The sequence below is a fragment of the Mus pahari genome, chromosome 4 (genome assembly GCF_900095145.1).
Source record: "Mus pahari chromosome 4, PAHARI_EIJ_v1.1, whole genome shotgun sequence".
In the NCBI taxonomy this organism is placed as follows: domain Eukaryota; kingdom Metazoa; phylum Chordata; class Mammalia; order Rodentia; family Muridae; genus Mus; species Mus pahari.
This window is the reverse complement of record NC_034593.1, coordinates 125,441,747-125,453,250: the sequence shown is the minus strand read 5'-3', so window position 1 is coordinate 125,453,250 and position 11,504 is coordinate 125,441,747. Positions and strand designations below refer to the sequence as shown.

Genomic DNA, 11,504 nt, shown 5'->3' with positions numbered 1-11,504 from the left:
TCTTTCTTTCTTTCTTTCTTTCTTTCTTTCTTTCTTTCTTTCTTTCTTTCTTTCTTTCTTTCTTTCTTTCTTTCTGACAGTTTATACTAGGCACAACCTCCAATACAATCCCTATATGAATTATTCATGGCTTATTCTGAAGGGTAGAATTATGCCCACTAAACTTTTCAAAGTCCAGAAAAGAGGCCTATACAGAGCTCATTCTGTACCTTTAAAAATACTATTTTATTTATACACATGTATAAAAAATGGCCATCCTGTCATTTTTATATACATCCTGATAAGGAAACAGAATTCAGTAACATGCATTTCAATTGCACAAAGAACACAATGGTGGAAGCGTGGTTACAGAAACGCGGAAGAGATGTCGTAAGCAGTGATTCCATTCTCACTGAACAGCAGCACCCTGAAGAATCAAATCCATTAGTAACACTCATCCTCACTGACAACACACAAAGTGTTAGTGATTGTACTTAATTATTTTTACTAAGCCATTTCATTTTCCTCACAATGCGAAGAAATAAAATATAATCTGAAGAAAAATATGACCTCGTTATCATTCTCAGTAAAAGGGTCTGCGGCTTATGGAGTGGAGCAGAGTTCAGCAGGTGTGCCTGCTGGCCCCAGGGCCTCATGGTCCTGTTCTGACCCATGCTCTGGGCAGATACCACTCGCTTTCAGGTGCCTGCACTAACTCCATGGGAGCTGCAATAGAATGAACCATTTTTGTGGCGTTCCCAGATCTCACTAAGTAAGAAAAGATTTTATACACATAAATATAACAATTGATCTGTCTATAACTTATAGCGATAGGGTCTTCTTTAGTGTAATGTGGAAAAGCGGCCTTCTGAACACATAGATCCAAGTACTACTGTGGTTTGAAGGTTGCTGGCCTGGTCCAGGGTTGCTGCAGTGAGGCCAAGGTATGCGTCAGAACCACTGCTGGATTAAGACACTTCCACAACTTTTATCAGTTCTTCAAATAACGGAGCTAGCTCCTTTTCCAGGCTGACAATTAGTCCTAAAGGAGAGTTAAAAAAATTAGAATGTTACAAGATTTTTCTTATGAACTCTGAGCTAAAATGAACCCTGTCTCCTCACGTGGCTTTTGCCAGAGTAGTTCACCACACCGACAGAAAAGAAACTACAAAAGTATCTCTAACTTGTCAGTCACATTCAACTTGTCTCAGCATTGTGATTTAATTGGTTGTTGTAGAGAATTAAGTCATTTATACAGCGCCCCATATGTATTCTGTTCAGTGCATGTCCTGTAGCCCTTCCTTTTCACAGGCTAACAATGGGAGTTACAAACAGCACACACAATGCAACACAAGCTCACTAGTTTCTATGGCAAAACCCAATGTCTTGCCTCATCTCAAGAGCATCTGGAAGCCACCCTCGAGGTGGACGAGGCCTGGGAGGGAGGCGGGCGTGTGAACTGGGAATTGAGTTCAAGAGAAAACAGAGATAGGTCTGAGGCTCTGTCAGTCCTAATCTGTCACACTGCACACAGTGGTATAAAGAATTACAGTCTGTATCTGTGGCCCTTCTCACATACCTGTGTTGGCACTGCTGCTGGCTATGAAACTCACCACCAGAGGCAGGCGATTGAACTGAACCACCTAAGAAGAAAGAAGTAAATAGTAATGTTGCAAGGATACAAATGTAAACAGCTCATCATTGAACTTTCAAGGTAAGTGGTTTTTTTTTTTTTTACTTGTCACAACAGAGGAATTGTGTTGAAGAATGGCAGCTATGTAAGCTAACGGCACCATCTACTGGAGTTAATAATGACCTAACACATACTTTATAGCATAACAAGCTTTTTATTTTTAAAGTTTTAAGTACTTTTCCATAATAATTACTCCCCTTTTTAAAGTAAAGATTAGCTTAGACTAAATATGAAAAATTCTATCCCCTGACACTAAAATTTAGACTTATACTAAAAACAATTTATACAAGATGTAAAAATGGTAGGTGAAATCAGTAGCTATAAACTGTAAAGCATTCAGTAGCTATAAACTGAATATACAAACCTGGTAGGTATTATAGTAGCAGATGATGCTTTTATTTTTTGAAAGTCCGAGTTTGCTGCCTTGATCTGTGGCGAGGGCAAAAGTGGATAGGAAGCCAGGTCTCAGGGCATGCTCTGGAGCACTGTCGTTAGCCACTGCGATCAGTGATTAAATAAACATTATGTAGAGTATGGTGGGAAGAGTTCAACAGCAAGTTTTAAAAAACATAAACCAGTAAATGCCTAGGCACAACAGTACATTTACCATGTTGAAAAGCCTACTGCTAACTGGGTCTCAGGTCTGTGACTATAAATAACTCAGGGACGAAATGCTGACTTACATGTGATAAAATGAATATTCTGGTCATCTCAGACTATAAATAAATCACTATACTATACTACAGTACTCTACTGTAGACAGAATTAAATGGAGAAAGTCTTTTGCTCTCATACAAACCTACAGCCCAATGGCTGGCTGCCAGCTTCATGTTCCTCTCACTCGTTAAGGCTAGACTAGTGTAGCTGCATCCACTTAGTATGGAGCTTCAGTGGCACACAGTGATTCTGGGAAAGAACATTAGGGCTGGAAAATCACCTGAGCCCTCTTTCTAGGGGTGAGAAGAGGAAGGTGGCTGGCCATAGTTGCCCACACTGTGTGGCTGTGTGGTGGATGGCACAGTCACCGACTCAATGCCCAGCTCTGCACAGGCAGTGTCCTCTGCACTTGACCATGCTAATGGATAAGATGGAAGAACTAAACCAGGCGACCTCTAAGGCACGTTTTAATCCTAATGTCTAAAATTACCGGATGTGTTTGTCCTGATGTGGATAAGAAATTGTAAACACAATGCATAAGATACTATTTCATCTTTAATCTTTGGTAAGTGAAACCAGCAAAGTCCACTTTGATCATGCCAGGAGATACAACAGTAAACAACCTGAGTTCACACTACCTCATGAGCTTACAGCAAATGTACACCAAAGAAAAGTTGAGGGCCGCCAAAACCATGTTTGGTGGATTTGGGGTGGAACCGAATATGATCAAAATACACTGTATGCATGCATAGAGTTCTCAAGACTTTACAGAGATTTGTTTTTTTTTAAAGATTTATTTATTATTATATTTAAGTACACTGTAGCTGTTTTCAGATGCACCAGAAGAGGGCGTTAGACCTCATTACAGATGGTTGTGAGCTACCATGTGGTTGCTGGAATTTGAACTCAGGACCTTTGGAAGAGCAGTCGGTGCTCTTAACCACTGAGCCATCTCTCCAGCCCCAGAGATATATTTTTAAAAACTTCTTAGATTCTGATCAACTAAACTTAGAGTTTTAAGAAATATATTTCTAGTAAAGAAGCAAAACCCTGCAAGACTAAAACCCACCAGTGGGACTGGAGAGATGGCTCAGTGGTTAAGAGCACTGAGTGCTCTTCCAAAGGTCCTGAGTTCAATTCCCAGCAGCCACATTGTGGCTCACAACCATCTGTAATGGATCTGATATTCTCTTCTGTTGTGTCTGAAGACAGCAACAGTGTATTCATATTCATATCAATCAATCAATAATTCTTTTTACAAAACCCCACCAGTGTGAGCTAGTGGCATGGCTTAGGGGTTGGCTGCCTGCCTGCCTTGCTCACACTTTCAACAGTAAAGACTTGTTTCGTGGTTTGTATTATGCCATAAGCATCCTCAGTGGATAACCAGGACTAAGGTAAATGCACACAGATGTGAGATGTTACATGATCCAGCTGACATGCAGTTCACTATAGGTTCTATACCAAGTCCTCAACAGACAAAGAACATACTTCCTCAAACAACTAAAACAGTCTTTCTAGTTTGTTGAAATAAGCTGTCTATATTTTTAATTATTTAAATATAAAACATTTCTTTTTGTCAAAAGTAAACGTGCCATATGAATAAAGTAGTTAGCTTTACCTTTAATAACCGGCACCCCGTCTCTATCTGACACAACAATTGCATGGAGCCCTTCAACACTACAAGAAAACAAAGTTCAGTATTACAAAGTGACTTTGATTTCTACGAATATGTATCTTGGACTCATGGTGGAATTCTCAAGCATATAGACCTTTCTTTTTTCTCTCCTCCAGCACTACAGACAGAACACAGGGAGGTGCACACTCTAGCAAGAGCTCTCCCACCAAGCTAAGTCCCCTGCCCTGTTTCATGCATGTTCCTGAAAAACATAAGCATGCGTATGTGTGTGTATGTGTGTGTGTGTGTGTGTGTGTGTGTGTGTGTTAGACTATGTTCCCAGGTGTGTTGAGGAAAACTTGTCTAGAAATTCACTAACTGTGCACCACTGAAATGTTGAGGATATTTACAACATGCATGTTTATTGTTGAAGAGTAAAGTTTATGTTCTATCATTCCATGGTTTACAGAAGCAGAAAAGGGTTCAGCTGTGACAACGGTAAAAACTAAAGAAACTTTGTCTGTTTTCTTTTCCTCACTCTTTCTGATTTCTGATACTGGGTTTTTAGATTTTAAGGTACTTAGTATTTCCTGATAGTGTGAAACTGACTCTACAATCTTAGAATCTAAGTTGAGTGGCTATCAAGCAAATAATCTTACACTAAGGTAAAATTCCTAGTATGGGAGGTGCCATCAGAAGATCTATAGGGAGAAGACTTCCCTGGGGAAGTGGTGGCTCGGCTGAATATTAGGGCATCAAGTAACTGAAAAGGAGGGGACATTCCTTAGGCACTGAGCAGATGTGATTTCAATTGTGTGTGTGAAAGAGTCTATGTATGTATGCGTGTATATCTGTGTGTGTGAGAGAGAGAGGAGGGGAGGGACACACACACACACACACACAGAGAGAGAGAGAGAGAGAGAGACAGAGACAGAGAGAGAGACAGAGACAGAGAGAGAGACAGAGACAGAGACAGAGAGAGAGACAGAGAGAGAGACAGAGAGACAGAGAGAGAGAGAGAGAGAGAGAGAGACAGACAGACAGACAGACAGACAGACAGAGACAGAGACCATGACCCAGTCTGCACGTGGAATTAAAAGGATAAAGGACATCTGCAGGTCTCTCCGACTAGCTGGCCATGAGCTTCCAAGGATTCCCCTGCCCCCACATCTCACTTCACTACAGGAGCACTGACTTCATTTGATTCTGAAGACCCAAACTCAGATCCTTACACTTGCACCTTAAGTCTTTACCCACCAACATGTATATTCTCATGGATTTAAAACAAACAAGCCAATCCCATCTGTGTGCCTACTTGTGTATGGACATGCACGATGGTACCTTCCAAAGCCAGCAGAGAGCATAAAACTCCCCAAAACTGGACTTAGAGGTGGCTGTGAATTACCCAGCAAGGGTGCTAGGACATGAACCCATCTGTGTTTTTCACAGAGCAGCAAGTGCCTGTAACTACCAAGCCATCTCTCTAGCCCCTTTAAGTCATAGTAAGTGAAAAAGTAACTTCAGTTTCGGAAAATGTACCTTAAGCAACAAACTATGTTATAAACTGTGAAAGCAAGCTTTGTATGTGCATATACGCGCACAGTGCACTCCTAACTGTGCCTGGTTGCCAGTACATAAAGACTTCTGACGCCAGATGCTTCTAGCAGCAGAGCTCATGCCTGCAGGACAGGCACAGGAAGCCTTGCAATCTTGAATTTTATAAGTATATTGTCTACGCGGAAAAAAAAAATCAAATTAAAAGACAGGTGCTCAATATATTATAAAAAATGTTAAAAAAATCTGTATAGCACAGGTAAGTTCTAATTTCCACAGTAGTTAATTTAAATATTAGCTAGTACATCAAAGGAGGTAAAAAAGTAGAATGTTCTTTTTAATGGATTACAAATCCACAGAGGGACAAGCCTAACAAGCACTTAAAGCACTCCTGTTTAGAAATCAGGTCACAGATAGAGAAGTTGTTTCCAAGTCTACACACAACGAGGAGTGGTTTGAATAGATTTTACTAATAATTGCTGGGCTACAAGAGACATATTCATAAGAAATACATTTTATTAATCAGCAAAAATTTAACGTTTACTAAAAGCAACGACTTTTAATCTAATAACTGCGTTACATTAGCGTTAAAGGCATATACTGGGGCTGAGGGTGTAGCTGAGTGCTTGCTGAGCACCCACAAGGCCCTGGACCTGATCAGACACTGGCAGTCTGCTCGCCGCCCCTGCAAAGGCTCCACAAGGCACACACCAAACGGCCTTTCATAAAATTACAAAATACTGGCTACTGTAAAACATGGAAAACCTGAGATTTTTAGGGGAGAGGGTCACAACTAGATTTTAAAATACAAATCCAAGGACAATATTTAACAGAGAAAACCACATTTTATTGATACCAGGAGCTATCTGACTTTGTTGAGAAGTACAGAAATAAAGTAGCTAAAACCAAGAATTCAAGAAGCGGTTGAGAGAGACTGGTGAGATGGCTCAGCAGGTCAGAGCACCCGACTATTCTTCCAAAGGTCCTGAGTTCAAATCCCATCAACCACATGGTGGCTCACAACCATCCATAACAAGATCTGGTGCCCTCTTCTGGAGTGTCTGAAGACAGCTACAGTGTACTTACATATAATAAATAAATAAATCTTTAAAAAACAAAAGAAGCGGTTGAGAGGACTAGATGTTCTTCCAGAGAACCAGTGTCAATTCCCAGCATCTGCATGTCAGCTAATAACCATCTGCAACTTCAGTTCTAGGGGAACCTCTTCTGCTCTCCACAGACACCAGCCATGGCACGGTGCACAGACATACATGCAAACAAAACACCCCCACATAAATAAAATTGTAACAAAACAAAAATGGCAAGAATGCATATACCCTGCAAACCCCTGCACCCAGAAACAAATCAGAGAGCTCACAGCGCTTTAGTTTGTTTGTCCTTCTTGTTCTTAGGGTGCAATAAGCCTGTTTTCAAGAAATGATTTGCAAATATGAACCAAACAGGGCTCAGTCCTTATGAAAAGGGTGATGTAACCCCTTCCCTGCTGATATGCTATGACTAATATTCATGTCCCTTTGGAAATCCTGCAGATTGAACCCGGGGTCAAGAGTGAAATACTCTCTCACTGAGATACATTCCCAGTATATCTTCACAATATTATTAATCTGCACACTTCTCTTATATTAGCCCTACCTTGTGGGAGCTTTCTGGTTGGTTAAAGGTAAACTGTAAGAACTCAAAAGTAAACAAACATTTACTTCCAACAGTTTATGGTCACTGTTAAAGCTCGTATAGGGAGCCAAGGGTACTTGGTGGAAATGAGTTTACTGACCTGAATAAGGTGAGCAGGTGGATGAAAACATTACAACATGCACATCAAAGGAAGTCTCAAGGACTTCATAGCATGGGAAGTATGAAGGAGGAAACATGGAACGCTGATAAAGGATGAAGCACATTGAATTGTGAAGGACAGAAGACCCCTGTTCCCTATCTGAAGGCATACGACAGAAACAGACCCCTCTGGGTGACTTGATAAGTCACTCAATGTTTCTTTTGCTTTCCAGCTGCCATTTCCAATGTTCTTATTTATTGTATGTGTGTGTGCCTGTGGTCACTCAATCATGCATGCCAAACCATCCGCATCAGGCATTATAGCAAGTGCCTTTACCCACTGAGCCATCTAACCGTCCTGTTGTTGTTCTTTTGAGACATAATCTCACGTAGCCCGGGCTAGCTCTGAACTTGTCACTTTCCAAATGATGGAATTACAGGCCTATCCACCATGCCCAGTTCACTTTCACAATGTTTTTAATGTTTTGGTTTCCTAAGCAAATGTTAGTTATCATATTTGTTTGTGTGCTGTTTAGTTTTTTGTCAAGTTGATGATACAAAGTGGGGTCATCTGGGAAGTGGGGACCTCAATTCAGAGCATGCCTCCTCCATGAGACTGGATGATTTTCTTAATTAATGATTGATGTAGGGGCAGTACCACCCAAGGCAGATGGTGTCGAGCGAGCTATATAAAAAACCACGTGGAGCAGGCCATGCGGAGCAAGCCGGTAAGCAGCAGTCCTCCGTGACCTCTGCTTCAGTTCCTGCCCTGCCCTTTCAGGATGAACTGTAATCTGTAAGATGAAATAAACTCTTTCTCCTCATGTTGCTTTCCGTCAGTGTTTTATATTATAGAGAACATATGAGGACAGTGTGCAGTTCCCAAAACATTTGTAACCAATAATGAGAAAAGTCTTAACGTTTTGAAAAGTTATAAGGTCAGAAAACAAGTATTATTTCCCACATGAGTTACTAACATTCTCCTGTATGGTTCTAGCCTGTACCTCTGTCTCCATTGCCACTCAACAGTTAGCATGCAAAGCTGTCACTGTCTGTCCTGTTGGCCATGTGTGTGAAAAAAGACCCAGCAGCTGGTCTCTATAATTTGCCATTTTATTAAGAGAAAGAGAATTAAAATTAATTTTAATTATTTTAACTAAAATTAATTAAATATTTCATTAACACAAAATCGATAATTTATTTTATTTAACATACCAATGGTGTTTTCTATATACACCATATAAATCACAACCAGAACAGTTATTAATTTCCACTGATCTATAAAGAGTAAAAACATAAGCTATACATCTAACAATTCAAGCAAGTCTAAATGAACGTTAGTTCATTTTTTTCAACCTACAGAGATAAATTGATATCCACACATAACCACTTATATAACTTTAGACTGGGAAGATAAGAAAAAGGATTTCATAGAATATTCTGCTAGATGACCTCAAAGGTTATTCAATCCAATCTGATTGCTTTGTTCTGGAATGTGAAAACACAAGACTCTGCCACTCTCCCCTCGCTCCTGTCTCATCCCTAATGATTACAAAATCTGTGTCATTTGTAGAAAGACGTGAATGCAGACAGAAGACATGCTTGTCAACAAAGACATCTTTTTTTACATTAAACTAAAAGTGAGTTTCTTTTTTTGTTTTTTTGTTTTTTGAGACAGGGTTTCTCTGTATAACCCTGGCTGTCCTGGAACTCACTCTGTAGACCAGGCTGGCCTCGAACTCAGAAATCCGCCTGCCTCTGCCTCCCGAGTGCTGGGATTAAAGGTGTGCGCCACCACGCCTGGCTGGAGTCCTCTGGATGAGTAAACTATGTCATAAGGAATCTGCTAGCACCTGTTAACTCTGTAAGAACGGCACATAAAGTGCAGTGTGGAAGCGGATTTGTTTTTCAACTGTCGTCTTAGCCTAGTATTTTTGGATTATGTTGACCCAGCAATTAGGTCCAAATAGTAACATTAAAAATAATGGCACGTTTTAAGCTTCTTTTCTTAAATTTACTTAAGAACTTTAAAAGATAATCTAATAAACAACTATGGTAGTGTGTTCTTTAAAAAAAAAATTGAAAGTGGCAGGAAATCTAAGTTCTGGTCCCCAGCATCTCTCTCCTGTAGAACCACACACAAGTCATTCAACAGTTCGGGTCTCAAGCTCTCTATCTGGAAACTCAAGCCATCACTTAGGATACCTGGGGTTAGTTTTGTATTTAAATGTGGTAAAGAATTACCATGACATTTATAAAAAACATGTTGCACAGAATTTATTCAGCAACAAATCAGTAATTTCTTACCTTGGCAACTTTTTGTACAGGAATCGCTTTAGATCCTGAAAGAGAATAATTTTTAAAAGACCATATTACATTGTGCTGTTCTAGCCCTGTCCATTATCCCTAAAGGATGGAACTCATCACTTGTCACTGACATTTCATCTTTGACATGTATAACTTGGGAGAAGTTAACCTTTTTCTAGGCCTCGGTTTCATTACATGCTTCATTCCATGTATACAGGGGTAACCCAGACCCTACACCCTAAGAATGCTGTCAAAGGTCAGTAAGGTGGCTATGTCAGTGTACTTGGAATTGGGAAACACAAATACAGATTTGATGTAAAATGAGATCACGGGCTTCACAATAATTTACATCCTGATGCATCCGTATTCACTTGGGAAAAGTCTATAAATCGCTTCCCGCGTCCGGGCATACAGACTGTCCATGATTGTTTTCTAATGATCCTAGTTCAGATAAACTACTCTAACATTCAGTTTCTTGGCAAAGATACTGACAATGTTTAGATTTAACAGGGAACACGGTTAGGACTAAGAGAACAGAAGGCCACCTTGTCTCATCTGTCACTCATGTAGAGACACTCGCGGACAAGTCACATAATCATGACCTCCACTCTAAATGTGTGCTGTTTTCAACCTCTATCTCCCAACCTGAATGAGTGTCCTTTTCCACGTTACCATCACGACCTTACTTTTGCTCTCGCCTTGAGCAGACACACAGACACGGAACATAGCTTCCTAAAGGGGCACGCGTTAGACATCCTTTCAGACTCCAACACCAAGAGCATTATTGAGTGGGAGAGGATTCAGAGCGCTGTCCTATGAACAGGTACTGACTGGAAGGGCGGCCAGTCATCCTTCAGAATTTCCAGTGTCACCCACACAGAGTTCTTGTATGCTCCAATAGGATTAGGAGGTGGGGAGAATATAGTTCTCTGAGGCTAAAGCACCTTAGTGGCCCATCACAACCGGTCCTGACAGAAGCTCAGGGCCCCGCAAGTCCTTACTACAGATCCAGGAAGAGGGGCGAGGCTGAGGACCAAACACACATTTCTACCTCTCTCCTCTCAGCCTCATGCTAACCTCCCACATCCCCTTTTCCTCGGGAAGGGGTGTCAACTCACATCCGCCATGATGAACCCCCGTCTCTCGCAGAGTCGATCTCCACTCCTGGAAGGAAAACTTCCGTGACTCCCCCCGCACCCGAGGCTTAGCCACCCTCCCCAGACCCAGGCAGTATCACGAGATCCGCCCTCGCCAGGGCCAGGCGAGAGTCCTGGATCTCCGTCAAGGGAGTGGGGAGGTCCCCGGGACCCGGCCGGTGGCCAGCCCGGACTGCCCACCTCTCCCCACCCACTCTGTCCCCTGAGCTGAGAGGAGCGGCGACCTCTGAGACGCACGCGCGCTCCAGCCTGGGAAAGACCTGCCCGGGTGTTCCCGCAGTTCAGTCGCCTCTCTGAAGCCGCCTGTCAAGTCGCTGTCACATTACTCGTGACCTCCGCGGGATCCAGGAAGCACTTGCTGCACCCTCCAGTACCGGGATTCAGAACTTCCGGGGAGACCCGAGCGGAAACTGCGCGCGCCGCCGCTCCGCCCCCTGGAGTTTTTTTTCTTCTTCTGCGCCTGCGCGCTGTGCCATGGGCGTGCATCTGCGGTCCTTGCGCCTTTATTTCCATCGACCACACCTACAAAGGAAGATGGTCCTGTGCGGAGTACGCGTACACCTTTCCCAGACCTATTATGTAGATCTTTCTTTGTGAATGAAGACGTTTGAGGAGAACGAACTAAACAGCCTACTTATTTACAAGCCAGTTTCCTAAGGGTGCCGCTGCCCTACAGCCATGGGCCTCTGGGCTCGTTTGTTAAGTCTGTTTTGAACATGCATGCACTGGGCTGCCTGCTTTGGCTCTT

General features: G+C 42.0%; 1 protein-coding gene across 3 annotated transcripts; it reads right to left on the bottom strand.

The window, feature by feature from the left end:
• Positions 1–205: 205 nt before the first annotated feature.
• Lamtor3 (late endosomal/lysosomal adaptor, MAPK and MTOR activator 3) lies at positions 206–11,143 on the bottom strand. 3 transcript variants are annotated; one of them, XM_021196390.2, is made up of 7 exons: positions 10,981–11,143; positions 10,718–10,763; positions 9,600–9,634; positions 3,951–4,009; positions 2,037–2,170; positions 1,559–1,622; positions 206–1,021 (listed from the first exon to the last, which is right to left on the bottom strand). In XM_021196390.2, exons 2-7 carry the CDS (start codon positions 10,724–10,726, stop codon positions 948–950), a joined length of 375 nt encoding a protein of 124 aa, XP_021052049.1. In that variant the 5' UTR covers positions 10,727–10,763; positions 10,981–11,143; the 3' UTR covers positions 206–947. The 3 variants fall into 3 exon arrangements, with proteins under 3 accessions (XP_021052049.1, XP_029394009.1, XP_029394010.1); XM_029538149.1 differs by having other exon boundaries at positions 211–1,021; positions 10,994–11,143; XM_029538150.1 differs by having other exon boundaries at positions 211–1,021; positions 11,017–11,143.
• Positions 11,144–11,504: the final 361 nt, after the last annotated feature.